The sequence below is a fragment of the Protopterus annectens genome, chromosome 12.part0 (genome assembly GCF_019279795.1).
Source record: "Protopterus annectens isolate FY-2018-M chromosome 12.part0, PAN1.0, whole genome shotgun sequence".
Taxonomy (NCBI): Eukaryota; Metazoa; Chordata; order Ceratodontiformes; family Protopteridae; genus Protopterus; species Protopterus annectens.
In genome coordinates this window covers 368548225-368571103 of record NC_056746.1, presented here as the reverse complement: position 1 = coordinate 368571103, position 22879 = coordinate 368548225, and the positions used below count along the sequence as shown (strand labels likewise).

The window sequence follows — 22879 nt, the reverse complement described above, 5'->3', positions numbered from 1 at the left end:
TGGGTGTATATACACATGTCAACACTGGAGGGTACCTTATCAAAGTATAACAAAACCATACATATATAACCCCAGAGCATGGACCAATATAAGTCCATTAATCATGTGAAGCACCATCAAATATACTTCAAATATGTATATATCTTACAATAAAATCATATACGCTCTACTGTATATGCATCTAATTAACATATAAACTCATATATTGCAATAAAAATATATATACAATAAATGTTAAAAACATACATACATATATAGCATTTAATATTCAACATTAATATTGATTCATCTGAGAGGTTTTAAAAATAAACTATATCTTGAGCCTCCTCATTTTCAAATAAGGCTTAACTGGTACTTTCCCATTCAATCCTGGGGGCTTATCGGACCTGAGCTTAATGATCCAATCACTTTCCTTAGATTCCGTGAGATTAAACATATCCCCCTTCCTAAATGAGTCATGTAATTTTTCAACTATCCTGAATCTAAATATATGGTCGATGCCACTCTCTACAGTATGTTTGGCCAACGCATTGTGAAGGGAACCCTTCCTGATGTGATACATATGCTCACGCATTCTATCCCGAAGGCACCTGTTGGTCTTAGTATATACACCCATATTTTTATATTTGTAAAGTTTTTAAATGTTTGGTTAATATTGATTTTATGTCAATTTATATAGTATTGATGAGTTTTTATGTAGAGGGTTATTCCTTTAAGAACAGTGGATTTCTGAATGTTTTCCCGCCAAGTTTAGTATTTAAATCCTGTTGTATTTGCAGTTAAACTGGTCTGATGAAGCATTATGCGAAAGCGCTAACCACTGTCCTGTTTGTGCACTCAAATTAAATCTTTTGCCTCATACACCGCTTGGACATCGTTCTTGGAAGTGTCTTTTACTGTTGGGGAAATCTTGATTTATATTGGATTGTATGCCCTTCATTGCGTTGCTCTTGGTTAATATATTAGGATAATTTAAAAAAATTTTGCTTAAGTATTAAATTTTCTTGTCAAAAAATCTACTAGAAATCTTCAGTAGCAAAACAACATGAGCCATAACAAATCTTCTCAACAAGAATCTTCATTTAAAAAAGAACTTCAATCATTAATATCTAACATACAAGAACTCTCTTCAAAACTAGACAAAATGGATATGAAAATAGATCATTTTAAGGAGAAATGTATGCAGCAAATGGATATCATATATGAAGACCTCATTCAACAGAAGAAACAGATATCAGGTATAGAAACTGCTATGAATGACATTGATACCAGAACAAAAGAGAATGAGCATAATGTTGAATTTCTATTGAAACAAAATACTTTTCTTCAATTAAAAGTAGATGATCTTGAGAATAGATCTCGAAGAAGTAATATAAGAATATTTGGCTTACCTGAAGGTATTGAAGGATCAGATATGGTGAAATTTCTATCTTCTTGGTTGCCTCAAATTTTGGAACTACCAGAGGCTCTCTCATATGGTGTCGAAAGGGCACATAGATCCTTGGCAATGTCTAAAAATAACAAATCCAGTTTTACTAGATCTGTAATTGTGAAATTTCTCTCTTCACATGACAAAGAACTGGTATTAAAAACAGCTTGGGCAAAATCACCAATCAAAATAAAAGACAAAATCATTAGATTTGATAATGATTATTCCCCAGCTGTAATCTCTAAAAGAAAATTATTTTTACCTTTACTCAAAGAACTTAAGAAACGTCATATTAAAGCTAGCCTTTTATATCCAGCAAAACTAAAAATCTTTTTTCAAGATGGTCAAAAAAAACCTTTGAAGACTTGGATACTGCAATTTTATTTATTAAAAACAATAAAATAATAGAAAGAATTGAAGATATGGAATGGGCTTCCACTAGTCTCAAAAGAAACACTGAGAGCATTTGAGTCTAAAAAGAAGCTAAAGAAATGACTTATACACTTAAGGTCATTTAAACCTTTTGGCTTTGGGATACTTAACTTTCTGCTTACAATGACCCTATAAATCGAGGAAATGAATCTGGATTTACAGGTGAGCTATTTAATTTTGTTTATTGTAACATGTGTTGTTGTTTTTTTTTATTATTATTTTCTCTTTGCCTTTTAATGATATCTTGCTCATAACAAATAGTTGTGGTAATGTAATGTATTTCGTTTGGCTTATTGGTTTTGTACTAATAGTCTATAGTATACATCTAGTGTTTCGTTTGTTCTGATGATTTGGTCATATTATTCTGTCTGATGCCTATAGAGGGGTTGCCTCTGCGGGTGTTATCTTTGTTTGAAGCCATACTACTTTGTGGATGCCATGTAGTGCTCCGATGCTTGATATGCATTGTAAGGGGGTAAAGCGGCATCATGGAGAATGACTGTATGTGTTTTATTTTTCTTTTTTTGCTTGAGATTTGGTGTTGTTGGTCGGGGAATGGTTATGTACTTTTTTGGACTTGTTTGTAGCGCTGTATGTCAGTTGGGTGCTGGTTGCTTTTCTGGTTGATGTGTTGGTTGCCTGTCCGTATGCAGATGGTGAAGTGTTCTTTGGGTTCGGTAGATAAAGTGGCATGAAAGGTAGTGTTTCGTGAGTATGTTGGTATTGATTTCTTGTGTTTATGCCTGGTAGGACAGCAGTATGTTAGTTAGGATTTCTTTGTATTTATTGTTTTAATGTAGTTGGGAAAAGCTGGGATGGTGACTAATGTGGTGGCTGGTTCTTTTGGCCATAGTTGTGTGCTTTGACTACTTTCATCTGAATGGCTTGCTCGTGGTGTTAAGCTCTCAAGTAGTATTTGTTTTTTTAAAGAAAATAAAAATGATGAGAGAGAAAATCCTTTGAAAAGTGTTACCGTTGGTTTCCCGCTTCACATACAAAAAAATAATCATTTGGATTGAGCTCGAGAGGTTCAGTTGTGTTACAAACGACTCTGCCAGATGATGAGAAGCTCGCTCACATAAATAAATGTCCAGCTTTAATATTTGACCTTGGACTCTGTCTATTCACGTAGACCTGGAACTTTGAGATGCTGTCAAGAGATGGGTGAAACAGCTGATTCCCTAATTCGAGACAGTAACAAGATACTTCATTTTTTGAATACTTTCTGTTCCTGTCATTCTCTTTGCCACTAGGTATATTCTGTTTATGTCATTTACAAAAAGACGTTGTGAATATAATTCATGAATCATCTTTACGAATTTAATAAATGATAACTAGATGTTTTCAAAAACATGTTTTTGACATTTAGGATCTTGTATGTTTGCAATATCAGTAAAATGCATAAAATACGACTTAGGTGGCCTCAGCTCGATTAGCAGCTCAGATACAAGAAGACCCGGGTAAGGGATGTAGAAGTAATTGTCTGGTATGGGCTCATTTATCCTGGGGATGTGAAGAATGGTGGTGTCAATTAGTTGGTTACCACCATACAAGTGAAGGCTTGCATGATACTGGAAATGACAGGATGAAGAATGTGCTCATATTATCCCTAGCTGGTGATCATAGCTCTTTTTAAGTTATATGAAATAAAATCCATTTTCATTTGAAGGGTGTAGAATGTCCCTAATTGTGAGATGCTAGTGTCAGCCATCAGGAAAGAAGGATAGGGTCTTATCAGAAATGCTATCATTGATTGGTCGCTAGTAGATTGCACAATAATAATGCCATGGATCCTTGAATGACAGCTCTGCTGGTAAGCTGTCATATCTGTGCAGGGGATATCCAGTATAGGGAAATAAATGGGTTCAAGACCAGTAGAAGGAAGGCTGATGGTTGGGAATCATGGAGATAAAAAGTATACAGCAAAAACACATTTTCACAATTTGTGTGACCTTTAACTTTCCACTAATTAACTTTTTGGTGTACAGTTAACTTGTTGTCACTCCACAAACAAACAAACCTAGTTCCCCTCCATTTACTGCTGGGACAGGAATTGAAGTACAATCATTGTTTGTTTAGGCTGTAATTTGTTTCCTCTTTCTAATCATTTAACTCTTTAGTAATTCTCATAACATAGTAAGAAACATTTGAATACAATTAAATGGTAGTTTTCTTATTACACTGCTTATATCATTTTGGCATGCATTTTTGTGTTTTAAGTCAAAGAATTTTAAATGAGTTAAATGACCTAAAGGAGAGATAACTATCCCAGCCGAGTGTAGCCTCCCGGACATCTCAAATGCGCAGGTGAAAGCTGCTCTCTCTAAAGCTAAAAACACAGCATCAATGGGACCGGATGGTGTCCCCGGCTGTGTGCTACACGAGCTAAATGAGGAATTAAACCCGCACATAAGGCAGCTGTTTAATCTCAGCCTTACCACAGGATACGTGCCCAAGGAGTGGCGTACGGCAACTGTGGTCCCACTCCGCAAAGGTGCCTCTACGGACCCTGGTAATTACCGCCCCATAAGCTTAACAAGTCTAGTCTGCAAAGCTATGGAGAGGATCATAATGGAGCTCATAAACAAAGATATAGGGACTTGCAGACATTGGACCCGACCCAGTTTGGCTTTGTCAAGGGAAGATCATGCCTTTTGAACTTGGTCGACTTCTTGAAATAGTCACCAAGGCCATTGATGAGGGAAAGGCAGTCCATACAGCCTACCTTGACCTTGCAAAGGCTTCGACACAATACCCCACTGGTATTGTAGAAAAACTTACCAGCTTAAATGTAAACCCATATGTCACAAGATGGGTTGCAAACTGGCTTAAGGACAGAACCCACAGGGTTAGAGTTGCTGGCGCTGTGTCAGACTCCAAGCCGGTCACAAGTGGTGTCCCACAGGGCTCGGTCCTTGGCCTCTATTGTTTGGCATCTACTTCTCAGAAGTACAGGCCAACATGGGAGGACTTTGGCTGACAAAGTTTGCAGATGACTGCAAAATGGGCCATAGTGGAAAGTGCATCGGACACGGATATCCTTCAGAAGGGACTCACGGAAACAGATAGCTGGTGCCAGAGCCATGGCCTGAAGTTAAACGCCAAAAATGTATAGTCATACCCTTCGGGAAAAACAAGGTAACCCCAAGCTACCATATAGGTGGCAATCCACTAAGCACAGAAGAGGTTATCAGGGACCTGGGGACCCAGGTTGACAGTGGCCTTTCTTTGACACTCACATTGCTAAAGTGGTTAGAAAGACCTTCTACATTGCCCACCTGATCATGAAGGATTCACATCCAGATCTAGTGAGGTCATTGTTCCCCTGTACTCTTCACTTATCAGACCAATGATCGAGTACAATGCCCCATTCGGGATGTATCTCACCCGACATCTGCAGCAATTGGAGAGACCCCAAAAGTTCCTCACCAAAAGGATAAAGGACTCCAAAATCTGTCATATGCTGCCAGATTGAAGAAACTCCAGCTCTATTCAGTCGCATACCGTCTGCTCAGAGGTGACATGTGCCTGACATACAAGGCCATGTCCAACCCGAATTAATGGACATGCTCCACCTCAAAAATCCAAATCCACCAAAACCACTAGAGCAAGCGACTTAAACCTTAGCACGGATATAAATAGGACATGCTGGAGGGATAGATTTATCACTCAGAGACTCCCTATGCTGTGGAATAAAATCCCGGTCCATGTGAGGCAGAGCACCTCGCTGACTCTGTTCAAGAGAAATCTAGACCTGTGGATGGGAGATCGTAGGTTTACCCCGGGAATCATCTCTGGGTCACTGCTGGACAGAGGCACAACAAACTAATGGGCACAGTATTTTTTCATATAAGGGGTGGCGTAAGCCACAATAATTTGGGCTAGGCTTATAAGTGCCTTAGGGCAGATAGCCTAGTATAAACCTATGAACCTATGAACTTATGCATCTGTTAGCAGGTCTTACTTCGGTGCTTTATCTCTGATGTTATGTATTGAAGAAGAAAACTCTAAATGATCTTACATTCTCTTTAACCACACTTATTTAGCTGAAATCTACAGTCTTGTGCAAGTGCAGTTCAAACTGTTTCCTAACTAACTTTATGGATGTTCACTAATACCACATAACTAAATTATAAGTTTAATATACCACAAGAAAAAGGAAAAACAACTCTTCTAGATACCTTTTTGGTAGTTCTGACATTGCAAAGAAATTACACCCAAAGCAGCTTTTAGTGAACATAGTTGATTCTTTTCTCCTCTACTGACCAATCATAGATTTACATAGGATCAAAGGAGGTTACTAAGCTAATAGCCCTGGGGTCCTTATAAGTCTGGTCATGTTTCACTCTTATTTCTTATTAAATAATAGAGATACAGACTATGTTTTCGTGCAGAAAAAGATTAATATTGACTGCTCCTATCTAATAGGACACAGGTGAAACTCCCAGGTTAAATTTGCTGTTCCTCATCCAATTATCTAAAGTTATGCATATATAGAGTCATTGAGAAGTTCTTTTTGACTTGAATTCAGAGAATTTTTCTCTGAGGAATAGCGACATTAATGAGACATAAATGTCTCTCTGGGAAATTCTGTTGAGGACGCAGGCTGAGTTGGGGTCCCTGAAGTGAGTGAATTTTGTCCCTTGTGACTTATACATATGAAGCATTTTTATTAAGGCAGGATCAAAGATTGCTCTGTAGGTACGGCACAGGTCGCCCCTAAAAAAGTTTATACTACAAAGAATATTGTGACAGTAATTTCAGTTTGTTCATGTATGCCATGTACCTGAATTTTTATAATGAGAGATCTCCTCATTTGCTGCAGATGTCTGGTAAGGTACATATCTATGTGAGCATTGTACTCTATTATTGGCATGATGAGAGATGAGTAAAGGGGGGGTTATAACTTTTTTCACTTCAGAAGCAATGCCATTACTTACGAGATGTGTAATGTGATAGGTCTTTCTTGCCACTCTGGACACAAGATGATCAAAGTAATATTATTTTGACTTTATGTTATATACAACATTTAATTTACAGCATGGCTTATGAATATATATAAATGTACAGAGGTTGACCATTAGAATATGAACTACGGTTATGTTGCTCCATTTGTTTCCTTTAGATGTTTCACATATTTGATCTTGTTTTTTTTTGGTAGAAGTTTTTCAGATTCATCAAATGACTATAAATAATGAGAGCAACAGGGATTTTATAATTTTCCTAACAACATGTTTAAACTGCTGAATACCATGCTTTTTCATATCAATTTCTTGTTTTAGCCTGTTAGTATAAAGTGTTCACATGAATTAATGTAAAATGTTCAATTACTACAAGAAGCTGATATGTTGCAAGTACTCAGAAAATGTATAGAATATGATAATCTAACCGGGTTGTTTATGATCCATAAATTCACAAATGGTTTATTACACCTGCTTACTGCGATAGCAACATTTCACATATTAATAGTAGTATTGCTACAGTTTGGTATTTTTACCTGAAGATAACTTTACTTTTTAGACAGTAGCTGGTTTAATGTTGCTACTAGACTAAGGGTTAATTTAGGTGATACTATGTCACCTAGATTGGGAGTTTTAAACTCCAGAAGGGGATGGATTGTACATATTGTTTTACTAATCAGTTATGGTATTATTTGTTTGAAAGTTTTTTTGTTGTTCACCACTAATTTGCATAGTAAGTTTTTTCGAAGAGATCTGAAGATAATTATTTCTATTCCAACTGGGAAATCTCATACTAAATTACTAGAAATGAATATAATATTAACACCTGATGGTCAATTTTCTGATTTATTTTGTTTAATCTTAAATGACAGCTATAAAAAGTATTCCCATTAACATTAATGGCATAAATAATCCAGGTAAGAGAGATAATTTATTTAGATACATTAAACTTTATAAATCTCAACTAATATTGTTACAAGAGACTCACCTTCTCTCGGAGGATTTCTCTAAACTAAATAATAAATCTTACTCTGTTTTAGTAAGCTCTGAACATCTTCAAACGAAGAGAGGAGTAGCCATCTTGTGGAATAACTCACTATCATTACCCAAAATAATAGACAGCTATAAAGGCAATAAAGGAATGGTTTGTGCTATAACTTTGGAACTAAATAAAAAATCTATACATGATTTAATATACATTGGATTCCAGGTATAGGTACTAACACTGTTATTTCCCCATATTAAAACCTAACAAAGATCCAACCAAATGTTCCTCATATAGACCCATTTCTTTACTCAATGTAGATTACAAAATGTTCAGGTCGATTTATGCTGATAGATTAAAAAAAATTTACCTAATCTGATTGATGATGATCAAACAGGATTCATAGTGAATAGGAATTCATATGATAACATAAAAAGAACTTTAATTTTGATTGAATCAGTTAAACAATTAAATACAAATTTGACATTGATTAGTTTAGATATTAATAGTGCGTTTGATTATATTAACTGGAATTATTTATTTATCCTATTAGAACAACCATTTTTTTCTAATAAATGTATAAATCTCATTACTCAGTTATATATAGATAGTCAAGCATACATTAAAATTGGCACAAGTATATCACAAAATATACCATTAGTGAAAGGCACTAAACAAGGATGTCGGTTGACCCCTTTATTATTTACACTAATTATGGAACCATGGGCAAACCTAATAAGATGGGATAACAATATAACAAGTTATAATTGAAATTCCACTTCATTATATAAAATACAATTGTTTGCTGATGACATTCTTCTCACCATGGCTGATGAAAATACATCTATTCGAGCCCTCTTTAATAACATAAATCATTTTCAAAGGAAATCTGGTCTAACTTTTAATAATAATAAAACACAAATTCTCTTAATTGGCCCAAAACAATTGAATTTACATGATGATTATAAAAAATATCTAACACAATCCGATCAAATTCTTTATTTAGGCATCTCAATAGCTACAAATATTAAGGATATCATACAAATGAACTATAACAATTGTCTTACAATAATTGAAAATGTAACAAAGAATTGGAATAGAATACCTTTCTCTATGGACTCACTATTATCAAAATGATTTTTCTCCCTAAAATTATTTACATTATTCAATCCATCTCTATACCTCCCCCGTACTGGATAATTAAAAAATGAAATGCAATTTTTTTTTTAAATTTTATGGTTTCCAAATAAATCCAGAATTGCTTCATCTCATCATATGAAAAGCTGGGATAATGGAGGTGTAGCATTGTCTAATTTAGAATTTTATTCAGTTTCATCTATGGTAAAAGTGATTTATCTCTTAATTGATTCTAATTATCAAGCTAAATGGAAAAAATTGTTTGAAATATTAATGTTGGATACTATAAAAAATAACTCTCAAAAACTGTTGCTTATAAATAATCCAGCAATTTGGGTCCTAAAAGATCAGCGTTCCACCTTTTGTTCCCTAAAATTTAAAAGTAATGATTTAACTCTTTTGTTAAAATATTTTAGAAATTTTATATTTAAATATAATGTTTATAAAGAATGGTTATTCCTTCTCTTTCCCATAGCCTGCTCATCAGGTATTCTTTTTACCTCTGACTCTAATAAAATGTGCATCTTTAAACAGAAAAACTTATTCTTTTAGTATCAATTGATGTCAAATAATGTTTTGAAATCAGTTAATTTACTAGATGTTGAATCCAAATTTGGGTCCCTTTATTGGTTGGAGTTACATGAAGGAAGGAATTCTATACAAAATAGAATTGACTTAATGACCCCTTCAGTTAAGAAAGTTATACCAAACTTAATACATTACTTGATTTTTATCTCTTCAAAATATTTCTCCTTCCACTAATAAACTCTCACAAATATATAAAGCTATCAAATCAGATTTAGATGTCTACTCTGACAGTTACTGGAACTTTTGATTTTCAATTAATAATTATTCTCCTACAGACAAAAACAAATTCAGTATTTTGAAATCATCTAGTATGACTACTTCCTCGTTAAAATGGAGAATATTTTCCTGGAAATATCTAAATAGATCCTTTATTACTCCTCCTACATTGAGTAAAATTGGGAAAAATGATATAAACTGTTGGAGATGTAATATTAAAGTAAATGCTGATTGGTCCCATATGTTCTATGATTGTATTGAATTGAAAAAATTTTGGGATGATATAAAGAATTTTATGCAAGCTATTTTACAGACAACTTTAATTTAACTAAATCCTTAATATTAGTTAATACTCCAGTTCCAGCTTGTATTAAGGTATCTAATTACCCTTTGATTTGGTCTATGCTAGCCATAGCAAGAAAAATTATCACTAGAAATTGGAAATCTAATTCCTCTTCATCTTTACAAGAATTCAAAAATCTTCTTAATGAAGTCCCTTGTTTGGAAAAACTAACCATTGGGAATAGAATTTCTAAAAATACTTCTTCTCTTCACAGTTGGAATAAAATATATGATTTTTTACAAAAGTAGTTTTATATTATAGTATATATCATTTACATATTTATAAATTATTTTAAATGTATTGATCTATGGTGAACATATTGTATATAGTTATATATTGCTTATTGTTATCTTATTACTTCATGTAAAATTCATTTTATTTTATTTGTTTTTTAAAAAAAAAAAAAAAATGAGTTAATTTCATTTAACTTTATTGTATATTAAAATTTCTCAAATAAAAATGCTTTGAAAAAAAAACCTTCCTGAGGATGTTAAAGCTGAAATTATGAATTCTCCCTTAAATAGAGTTAGTGGTTGGACCATCTGCTGCAGAGGTCCTTACAAAAGTGTAACGAAGAGGTAAATTGGTTCAAAGAATTCATTAGATTTTTCAGCTTTCCATCTCTAAGTTTGTCATGGAGTTTAATGCTACCTCTACAACCTTTTTCAAAAACCAAATTAAACAATCACAGCAAGTTGCTGATAAGCAAGCATTTAAAAAGCAATGTCAGGAAGGTTCCACAAAGAAAGAAAGACTCCCAGAACAAAGGGCAGACCAGTAAGTTTGAATGATCGTCTACAAGACTCTCCTTCATACACTGGCATGCCTTTAATGCTTCCAGAATGTCCTCCATTTCTCTCTTTGGCAACAGATAGTGTCAGACAGAGGGGTTCTGAAAGTAATTCACCAAGGTTACAGATGACAGTGGGAGCCTCTCCTTCCCTCCCTCCCTCAAGAATTCCCCCTCATCTGTCAGATTAAACTCCTCTTTTCACTCCTGACATTCAGCACCTCCTGCCTCAGGGGTTGATAGAAGCAGTATCCAGTATCCCCTTCTTAGCTATGAGAAGAGTTTTATTCAAGAGTGTGGTGCCAAAGAAAGAAAGAATATTGGTGGAGGCCAGTTCTGGATCTTTTATTCCTAAACCAGTTTGTGATAATTTTCAAGTTCAAAATGTTATCCCTTTACAACTTGTTACTTCTCATTCCCCATGTGAGTTTTCTGGTGACTTTGGATTTAAAAGATGTTTATTATCATATTCCCATAGATCCAGATTTCAGACATTTGTTAATGTTTTCTCTGTCTGGCTCACACTATGAGTTTTCTTTGTCATCCTTTGGTTTATTCAGTCTCCAAGGGAATTCACTAAGTGTCTAACTTCAGTAATCACCTACTGCAGACTGCAGGTTATTCACATTTTTCCTTATTTAGAATGACTTGTTTTATCTTTGAAGAGTCTTTTAGAAAGTGTCTGGAATCTCTCACTTGGGTAAGAAATCTCATACATGGATGGGATTCCAGGAGAAAATACAAAACTCTTGTTTAACTTCTTACAGGATTGTTTTTCTGGGTTGTCTTATATACATCAGTTCAAAGAGATTTTCTTCCATAGGAGAACTTAGATATGAATGTCACAGAGAGTGTGTATACTGTTTGAGGCTGGCACATCTGGACACCTCCTGCTCTATTTGTGCAGCCTTTAATATCAGGGCATTAAGTGATCACAAGAATAAATTAATTGTCAATAATAAGTTAATTAATAAATATTAAATAAATAAAAATAAATTGTTAAAGAACTACCAGCTTTGGCTCCTTCTACTGGTACATCTTCATAAGGGACTCATACCCCCTCTCAAAAATCCAAAGAGGCTAAAGAGCATAGGAAATGCTATTTGTCTAAGTCACCTCAGTCAGTACCTTCCTCTCAGCCTCCTGCGGAGGTATCCACGACCTCAGATCTGAAAGCTTCAGATCTGATACCTGTAGGTACTAAGTCTCCTCAGCTCCACACTGGAGCTGGCATCTCCTACTTTGAGGTCTCCATTCCTTGGAGAGACCCTGAAAAAGTCTTCAAGGCAACCATCCACTTCTTCTTCTATTAGGTCCTCCTGGAGTCTTTTTGAGTTGGAGGTGGATAGGATGATAAGGAAGTTCCTCAGAACACAGATCCAGATGGGTATTCTGCCAGCTCTATCTCCCACTAGAGCCTTAAATCTTCCTTTCAGCCTGTACATGTTGCTTCTCCAATCCAACCTGCAGTTACAAAATCTGAAAGCCCAGAGAGTTGAACTGTCGGATCCGAAGATCCTAGCATCTTTGACTCTGATGACTTCCCTGAGCTGATTGGCTCTGACCCTGTTAGAGTATGATGACTATTGGAGGTGAAGCATTGGCGTCAGATCCGAGGGGCTGACCTCGACTCTGAAGTTTTTGAGCCATCGCTTCCTCTCGGAGTTTCCGAGCTGGATAGTTCAGCTCTGACTCCCTCTTCAGATCCAAGGGTTTGGGGGCCATGGGAGCTATCTGATCCAAGAGTTTCAACTTCAATGGGTTGCCCTCAGCATCTCCTGAGCCCTAGGATTTTGAGGAGGTGGAGATGGTATTGCCTTTACCCAGACAGACTTCGAATGCTCCTTCTTTGGCTCTGTGTCTGCAACCTCCTTTGGATCCTTTGTTTCAATTCTCTCATCCTACACCTCAGGGACAGCCGGCCCAGATATGTTTCCAAGCAGTTTCCACTAGGGGGTTCTTGTTTCTTCTGACACTACCCCAGAACACCCCACTGAGGAGGTCCCTCGTAAGAGATCATGCAAGAGAAGGCACGTGGTTCCCCACAGGAATCCTTCACAGAAGACACTGATTTTGATGAAGGGGAAGGGCCCCCTAGATCTCCATCTGAGGGGTCCTCTAGATCTCCACCAGTGGATGTCTCATTTGGAGACATCTTAGTAGTCTTTTATCAAAAAGGTGGTTGGGCTTCCCATCTCCCTTCCCAGGAGGAAGGACCATCTACGTTTTGGGCTACCCCACCTGCGGATGAGCTGATGGACATGGTCTCCTGCAGAGCATGGAAGGAACTAGACTCCGTACTACCAATCCATAAACACCCAGACAAGATTCTTAGTGTCTCGTCAGATAGGTTACATTGGATGAAGGGTGTTCCTGAAGATGCCATCGTCATTGCAACAGCTACTAAGAAAAAGTTGCTGAGCAGAGCTCCTCTGTCCATCCCCCCTAACAGGGAGTCTTTACTTTATTACTTTATTTTATTATGAAAAACAGAAGGAGGGAATGTTACTAGAAGTTCAGGAATTAGATAAGAAGGTCAAGAATGATTTGTTGTTTCCCCAGTACAATGCTTTATATTATAGGATGTTGGACAAGGTAGATAAAAGATGTTATAATATTTTTCAAAAAAAGAACCGTAAATTAGAAAGGGATAAAAAGAGTTATCTAAACAAACAAGTTTATATTAACAAAAGTGACAACATGGCAGGACAAGTACAGGATAGGAAGAACAAGTTTTTGCCATCATATGCTAGTTCATTTGAAGGACAGAATTTTGATCATAGAATACCCAGGTATAGTGAGGTGGTAAGTAATAAAGGACAAAGGGAAGACAGGGAAGAAGACTTCCATTATTCCAACACACAGGAAGGTGAGGATTTTCCAGAGGTTCGATGCTCACAGAGACTGGCACAGTATTACACGGAGAAAGGGGAATACAACAGACATTATTATCCACACAGGAGGAATTACAATTGAGTATAGTGAATTCATATAATTCTATAGATAAAAACAGTGGGATAGTACACAAGAAGGATGGATTTACAATATACAATTACACAGATATATTAATTACGGAAGATTATTTCAAATTGTTTTCAAAGGGTGTGAAATATATTCCCTCTTCTTCAGGGGATATAGTAGATAATATTGTGTCTTTAAAGTTGTATACTAGAAAACTCAATTTGGAAATAAGTTTAGAACATAAAGAGGTAGAAAGGAATAATACTTTATGCAGTCATGTTTTACCAAAGAAAAAAAGTATATACAATCCCCCCTTACATCCCCTTGTAGAAACATATGAAAGGTTGGTTATGGAGGATATATATAACATCTTTAAGTATAACAAAAATGTTAATAACTGCAACCTAACAAGGGGAGAAAATAAATTATTAAATAATTTAAGAAAAGATAATAATGTAAGAGTTATGATTCCTGATAAGGGGGGAGGAGTGGTTTTGTTTCATAGTTTGGATTATTCCGATGAGATGTTAAATTTATTATTCGACAATAGTACCTATGTGGGGATATCCAAAAATCAGATAAATATAGCATACACTAGGATTGATTCATACCTGGAAGAATATTTATTAGATGGAAGAATAAGCAAAGATATTCATGAATTTTTATATAGAAAGGATTCATTAGTCCCTGTTTTTTTGGTATCCCCAAGACACATAAAAATATTAGCAAACCGCCATTTAGACCAATAGTAGCGGCTAGGGGATCCAAAATTCATCCATTAACTGTGTTTATAGACAATTGTGTAAAACACATCATTCAGAAAGTACCACACTTGTTAAAGGATTCGTGGGAACTTTTGAAGAATATTAAACAAGAATTCTTTAGTGACAATGTTCTTTTTCTCACAGTGGATATAAAAGATCTTTTCACAAGTATCCCCAAACTAGAAGGGTTGACTTTTTTTGAAGAAGTACGTTTCCAATATTCGGACTTGGATAATGATATGGTTAAACTAGTTTGTGAATTAATGAGTTTGGTACTAGATAATAATTTCTTTTGGTTTGAAGGTGAATATTACCAACAAATCAATGGTATCCCTATGGGAGCAGCATGTTCACCCGTTTATGCAAACCTAGTTTTACTGGGTTGGGAGAACAACTTTGTTATTGGCGGCCCCTATTGGGCTAGTGTTAAACTATACGTACACTATTTGGACGATATCTTTATACTATGGACTGGTATGGAAGAAGAGGTCCCTAAATATATAGAATATTTAAATTCAACTACTCATTTTTTGGAATTTGCGTACCAGTACCACAAAAGTTCAATTAATTTTTGGATACTACCATTTCCAAAGAAAAAGAGGGATTTAAATCCTTGGTATATAGAAAGAAGACTTTTTGTAATGCCTACCCACATTTTCAAAGTGAACATCCATTTAGCCAAAAAATTAGTATAGTGAAAGGACAGGCTATTAGGATTGCTAGGATGACATCCTGTACAGAGGATCTAGAGAAAGAATTTAAAATTATTTCTGATATGTGTGTGGAGAGTGGTTATCCATTGGAGCTTCTAGATAATATTCTTCAAGAAATATATACACAATGGGGTATTAAGTATCATCCTTTGTTAGGTACCCATATGGAAGAGATATCAGGCAACAGTGTAAATGGTTCAAAACCAGGAAATTTTACTAAAGCTTGTATGTTGCAGTACAATACAAATACCCATCTAGTTCAAGAAGCTCTTAAAAGAAATTGGAATATTTTTAGAACTAAAAAGGAAATTTTGGATAAAGTAGGCAATAGGCCAAAATTTGTTAATAGAGTAGGTTACAATATCAAACAGTTATTGGAGTATAAATTTGACAATATGGGTCAAGACAAGAGGGGTACAAAGCAGTGTGGTATGTGTAAATATTGTCCATATATTACTAAGGAAACTACATTAGTTTTAAATAATAACATTGGGAGTAAAGTTTGGTTTAAAAAGGGCAATTGTAATACAAGAGGGGTAGTATATTTGGCTTGGTGCACGACAAGTGGGCATTTTTACGTAGGGAAAACTGAAAGAATGTTAAAAAACAGAATATACGAACACTTAAATGATGTAAAAAATCATAAAACTACAAATGCATTATATAGGCATTCTGTTAATTGTGAAAGAATTGATAAATTCGTGTTTGGCATTCCGGAAATAGTACAAATTAACCCTAGAGGTGGAGATTGGAAAAATGTTTTAAAAAAGAAGGAGAGCCAGTGGCAATTTAGACTGGCAGCTATGTTTGCACCAGGCTTAAATGACTATGTATCACTTGTTCCTATGTTACAAGAGAGAGCTAACAATATATAGAAATAATACATAGGACTAACAATGTGTTTTTTAATAGTATCAATTTAAGGTCTATCAATAGATTTTATAGAATATGGATAGAAATTCAATGGGTTTTAATTCAAGAATTTTAAAGTTCATTTTTGTATTTAACTTTATTATTATATTACATATATATTTTTTTACTAATTTTCATTAATATATTTCTTAAAAGTGAAAGTATAATGTATATGATAAATGCTATATAACAAATTTTCAATATTAAGTGGTTAATAATTCATAGGATGTTTTTAAACGTAATTTTGGTGATATCTTTTTAAATTTAATTAATTAATGATGATGTCACGATTGTTTAGTATATAAATGAAGTTAATTGGTGCTTTTATTTTATTTCTGAAGAAGTCTCTATGTGAGATGAAAGCGCTAAAATGGATTATTAAAGTTCTGCATTTTTTCGTATTGTGTTTTTCGTCAGTACAAGTTTCTACTACACTAGTGGTTCCATACAACATTTCGGCTATTTTTTTGTTTTAGTACTCAGTTTTTGGTTCTTGGTTACGTTCTTCTGACACTACCCCAGAGCACCCCACTGAGGAGGTCCCTCGTAAGAGATCATGCAAGAGAAGGCACGTGGTTCCCCACAGGAATCCTTCACAGAATACACTGATTTTGATCAAGGGGAAGGGCCTCCTAGATCTCCATCTGAGGGGTCCTCTAGATCTCCACCAGTGGATGTCTCATTTGGAGACATCTTAGTAGTCTTTTATCAAAAAGGTGGTTGGGCTACCCAACCCGCTTCCCAGGAGGAAGGACCATCTACATTTTGGGCTACCCCACCTGCGGATGAGCTGATGGACATGGTCTCCTGCAGAGCATGGAAGGAACTAGACTCCATACTATCAATCCATAAACGCCCAGACAAGATTCTTAGTGCCTCGTCAGATGGGTTACATTGGATGAAGGGTGTTCCTGAAGATGCCATCGTCATTGCAACAGCTACTAAGAAAAAGTTGCTGAGCAGAGCTCCTCTGTTCACCCCGCTAACAAGGAGTCTAGGGTGTTGTACAGGTTTGGGAAGTGACTGTATGTATTAGGGACCTTTGCTTTATGGTCGATGAATTATTTGGTGCATTTCATGAGGTTACAGAGGGACTTACTAAAGAAACTCTCTTCTCCCCCAGGATCCATGTCTGCAGAGGAGCAGAAATTGTTTTCCTCATGACTGGCCACCCTACAATCCATTGCTAATGCATTGATGAATTTAATCTTACATGCAGCTGAAGGTTTCTCACAGGCTGCTGGTTCAGGCATAGCCATTAGGAGACATTCCTGGATGCGTTTGTTTGATTTCACATAGCCCTTTAAGGTGTTATTCATCAAAGCTGCCTTTGATGGATCTTCACTGTTTGGACCAACAGTTAAAGAGATGCTGTCCTGCAGTGAGAAGTATGGAAAGACCCTGTCTGTTGTGGGAATCCGCTTTTCTACCTTGCAAAGAACGTTTTCCAGGAATCAACATGGTGGTAAGAAAGCATGGTTCAGAAAATGCCAAGGGCCTTTCCAGGAATTGCTTGGTGATTTTTCTCCAAAGGCAGACAGGGAAATAACTATAATGGGAGATGCTGCCCTGGTAGCAGAGGGGGTCCGTAGAATCAAGGTTTTCAGCATTCTTTCTCAGACCGGCCTTTTCAGCACTACTGAAAGGTTACCTGACTGTCCCTCTCTGGATGTAGTTGGGGGACCACTTATCCTTGCACCCAAAAGCCTGGATAGCCATCACACAAGATTCTTGAGTACAAAGGATCATATCCAGAGGATACTTCATTCCCTTTTCCCAAGTTCCTCCACAGAAGAGAAGAAGTCTCCTTGATGTTCCTTCCAATCAGTGGGAACAAGCAGGTCTAGAAATTCAAAATCTGCTGGACAAAAGAGTCATCCAAGACATCCACCCAGACCAAAAAGGATCCATAATTTACTCAAGGTTCTTTTTAGTGCCAAAGAATTTACTCAAGGTTATTTTTAGCGCCAGTAAAATGGGAACTGAGAATCATTTTGAATCTCAATTATTTAAACCAGTTTGTAAAGAATTCTAAGTTCCAGAAGGTCACAGTTAGTCCATTCTGCCTCTCTTTCAGAAGTATGACTGGATGTACTCTCTAGATCTTCAAGACCTGACTATCATATAAAAATGAACAGATGCTCCTGGAGATATCTATGCTTCTGGATGGGACCCAGTCATTATCAGTTCAGAGCCCTGCCCTTTGGTCTCACCACAGCCTCCAAGGTGTTCACTGAATGCATGGCAATGATAGCAGCTCATCTAAGACTGTGCAGATTCAGAGTGTTTCCATATTTAGATGACTGGCTGCTAACTACACTGACCAGGCATCTTCTGGAAAAAGCCAGAGAGTACATTCTACTTTTATCTCAATCTCTGGGAATTACAATAAATCTGGTAAAGTCCCAACCTCAACCAGTTCAAGCCTTGGAGTTTATAAGGACTCGCCTAGACACACTCAGTTGCCTAGCTTTTCTTCCTCAAAACAGAATTCTTACACTGAAATTGCATGTCAGTCAGGTTCTGTCTCATCCCTTACCCCCAGCAAGATTAATACTCAAAGCCCTATGGTCAGTGGCTGCCGAAGTATCTTTACTACACACTGCTCATCTTTATATGACAAATCTTCAGTGGACTCCAGCAGTGCAATGGTCTTTTCATCAACAGTCTCTATGACATCCAATAAAATTATCTCAGGTATGCAGAAAATGTTTTTTGTGGTGATTGCACTCTGAAGAGATGTATCAGTGCTGTCCATTTGAACTTCCTCCTCCGAAAGCCACATTGAACACGGATGCTTCACAGTTAGGGTAGAGGTGACATTACTTGGGATGGACAGTTCAGGGCACATTGTCGCAAGAAGATACCAATTTGCAAATAAATGTTCTACAGATGAGAGTGGTGCTTTTAGCATTGCATGTACTTCAGAGCTCTCTTCCACTAGGAACTATTGCTATTCAGATGGACAACATGTCAGTCGTCCAGTACATCCACAGACAGGGGGGATCCAGATCTTACCCCCCCATGCCGAGAAGCAGTGAGAGTTTGACAATGGGCGATCTCCTCCAACCTCTTTCAAGTGGAGATGCAGATACCTGGGAAATCCAACATATTAGAGGTCAAGCTCAGTAGAATCATCCTGACTCCTCACAAGTGATCTCTCAGTCAGTCAGTGGCAAAGATGATCTTCCACAAATGGGGTCTACCATGCTGTGATCTATTTACCTCTCCCCTCAACAACAAATACAGCAGGTTCTTTGCCCTAATTTCCCCCCAGGAACAATCACTGAGAGATGCTGTAGTCCACGTTTGGCCCTCCATTCTCCTTTATGCTTACCCTCCTGTACCCCAAATACCTAAGTTTCTTCAGAAAGCCAGGTGACTGAAGAGCAAAGTCATCCTCTTGCCCCTTTCTGGCCTCAGCAAGTGTGGTTTCCCTTCCTATGGTCTCATCTAGTATGTCCTCCATGGACACCGGACCCCAGTCCAGATCTGTTGTCACACCTGTCAGGGATGATTCATCCAGACATTGCAGGCCTCAAGTTGACTGCATAGTTTCTCCAATCCCATTGATGGCTAGACATTCCAGGCTTTCCTGTCCAGTTCATCAAATCCTTTCTGCGTCCCACAAACCTTCAAACAGAAAGATTTATAAGGGTAAATGGAAAAGATTTTCTTTGTGGGTACATCAAAGAGACTTAGATCCTTTTACTACTCCACTCCCAACTATTTTAGATTTTCTTGCCTCTATTTTTCAACCTGGGGCAAGTTTCTCTTCCATTAAAGTGCAATTAGCAACCATCTCCAACTACCAGATTGGCGATAAGGCTTCTTCTTTAGCTTCATAAGGTGTGCAAGGCCTTCCTAAAAGGTACATTTTTGCTTCGACCTCCAATTTGAGATCCAATTCCACCTTGGGAACTGCCGTTGGTATTACAAGCTTTAGTACATCCTCCATTTGAGCCCTCAGCTAAAGTAGAGCTTAGGTTTTTATCTTGGAAAACTGTCTTTTTGGTGGCAACTACTTCAGCTAGACAAGTTTCAGAACTCGAAGCACTCTCTTCAGAATCACTGTATCTAATTTTTCACAAGGATAGGGTTACCCTGCGCAATAATCCTTTCTTTCTACCAAAAGTGGCCTCTGAATCAAACATCAGTCATTAACCTACCAGTTTTCTTTCCAAAATTTGAGAATAAAGAAGAATATACCCTTCATCTCCTAGATGTACATAGACAACTTTGTTTTTACCTACACAGAACCAAGGAGTTTAGGAAAAACAGAGCAATTGTTTGTTTCCTTTTCTAATACCAAGATGGGAAAACCATTTTCAAAGATTACTGTAGTAAAATGGATAACAGATTGTATTTCTCATGTTTATTCCTAGTAAGGCCTAACCTTGCCAAAACAACCGGAGGCACATTCAACCAGGTCAATGGCTATGTCAGCTGGTTTTTGGACTAGATCTTCCATTGATGACATTTGTGCAGCTTCCACTTGCTCTAATGCTCATACCTTTGTTTCTCATTACAAATTAGACGTCATTTCCAGAAACAGGGCATCATTCGGTTCTGCAGTGCTCCGAAATATCCTTCCATGAGGGCATCCCAATGTAATTGTAGCTGGGGACTCTGTCCCATTCATTGAGGAATGAATGAAAATGACATCAGATTTAAAAGTTATGTGCTCACCGTAACATTCCATCTGAGTTGTCCATTTTCATTCTTCCTCAACTCTCCTCCCATCTTCCCCCTATCCATGTGTTTGGGAGTGAGCTATTAAATTGTTTTTAGGAGCCATTGTTCCTGTTTGAGCTGCTGATCTTTCAGTGTTCACTGTTCTGTCTTAGGTATTTTCAGTAAGAATTTTTCCTGAGATAGTGTATAATAGCAGCAAACTTGATCTTAATTCACTGATCATGGGCATTGTGGGTAAGGGAGGAGGTCGAGAGTCAGATCCTAGAATCTAAAGAAAGTGGCCGAGTTGGATCTGAGGGTTGGATCCGAACCCATTCGTTGAGGAAGAATGAAAACTGACAACACAGATGGAAAGTTATGGTGAGTACATAACTTTTATTTATGTCTTTGTACCCTCTCTCTAATTTTTCTGTCAGGACAGTTGCCTCCCTCTTTTTCAGTTGGCACAAAAGTCTCAAAGTAATTTGGCACCAGGGCTGCTGCTTTCTCCTCAAGCTAAGAGCAGCCCTGGAGCATTTGTGGAAGGAACCAAAGGCTTTGGAAGACTGACTGACTGTTATATCCTTGGCAGGATATTAGTCCATATAGCTAAAGGCTATTGCAGCAGTGATTTAATTGAATGTCTACTGTTATTGTAAGTGGACTTACATGACCGTACTTTCTTCCATGCAGGTTGTAGTACGAAATGTACAAATATTCAGCACAGGCAAAGGAAATAGTGTTGTTTACACTAAAGACCTAGTATTTTGAAACAATGGCATTGGGTACATCCGTTTTGTAAAACAGGTTTATGAAGAGTTAAAGACCAGTAAAGTACAGTGAAGGCAAGAAGTTTTCTTTGGGTCACAGTTAGAAGAGTATGTTGTGGTCCTACGATTCCAGACTTGTTCTCACTTCTGTGTGTTTACTTCTGAGACCCTTTAGATCTGCATACATTAAATACCGAAAGCTATTCTTAACATTGTAATATCCTGCATAGTGGATGAATTTTAATATCTTTGCTATTTATACATACAGTTAACCGTCATGCAAGTGTAAAGCATGATTAATTCCTCTGCCTTATTTTATTTTATTTTTATAAGCTGATAAACTGGATGCAGATTACATTGAGCGGTACTTGGGTCAGCTAACACCAATGCAAGAAAGCTGCCTCATCCAGCTCAGGCAGTGGCTGCAAGAAACGCACAAGGGCAAGGTATGTTCTACACGTTATGCACCATCTGTAAAACCAAGTGTTCAGACTGCATTTTTGTATTTGTTTAATAAATCAGCACATAGTACTACATAGCAAATAGGTATCGTGTGTGTGTGTGTGTGTGTGTGTGTGTGTGTGTGTGTGTGTGTGTGTGTCTCTTTCTTTTTTTCAGGGATAACAGAAATTCTGTAGTTAGATATCCCTGACTGAGCATGTTACTGATATGAGGGGTGGTATCTTCCCATTGGTGTTTAAACATGCGAGATATAGTCTGACCCTTAATGCTTCTTAAATATACTAATTGTTTTGCACCACATATACATTTGAAGTGTTTCACATTATTCATATGAAGATTAACAGGTATTTTACATTCATAATAGGGTTTGTTCTTTAGTAAAAGATCAAGATCACAACATTAGTTGTTGTAAAGTGACATCTTCAGCTGTTGGAGATTTCCCAGGGTTCTTTAAAGGTTTTGGTTTACTTGAGTAAGACCCCTTCTACTTTAAACAATGTGTTTATTGTTTATAGTATTAGCAGAGTGATGTATATGAAAACGGTTCCTTTATTGTTTCGGAAAACCATAAAATCACATGTGCTTACATTATACACAGTGTAACAGAATGCAGACTTAACTTCATGAGCAGTGAGTTTTGGTTGTAGTTTTCCCTCTCTCTTTAATTTCTCCAAGTCTTTTCAGTTTCTGTTACCATGACAGTAATGGACCCTATTTCTAAAACAGGATATGATTTAGAGTT

General features: G+C 36.7%; 1 protein-coding gene across 3 annotated transcripts in view; it reads left to right on the top strand.

Annotated features, from left to right (window-relative positions):
- Window positions 1-22879, top strand: part of LOC122816582 (SEC14-like protein 5) — a 1360693-nt gene that overhangs the window by 871146 nt on the left and 466668 nt on the right. For all 3 annotated transcript variants that reach the window (XM_044089470.1, XM_044089469.1, XM_044089471.1), the window contains exon 7: window positions 22009-22121. In XM_044089470.1, the coding sequence (XP_043945405.1) occupies window positions 22009-22121 (113 nt within the window). The remainder of the gene's footprint in view (window positions 1-22008; window positions 22122-22879) is intronic.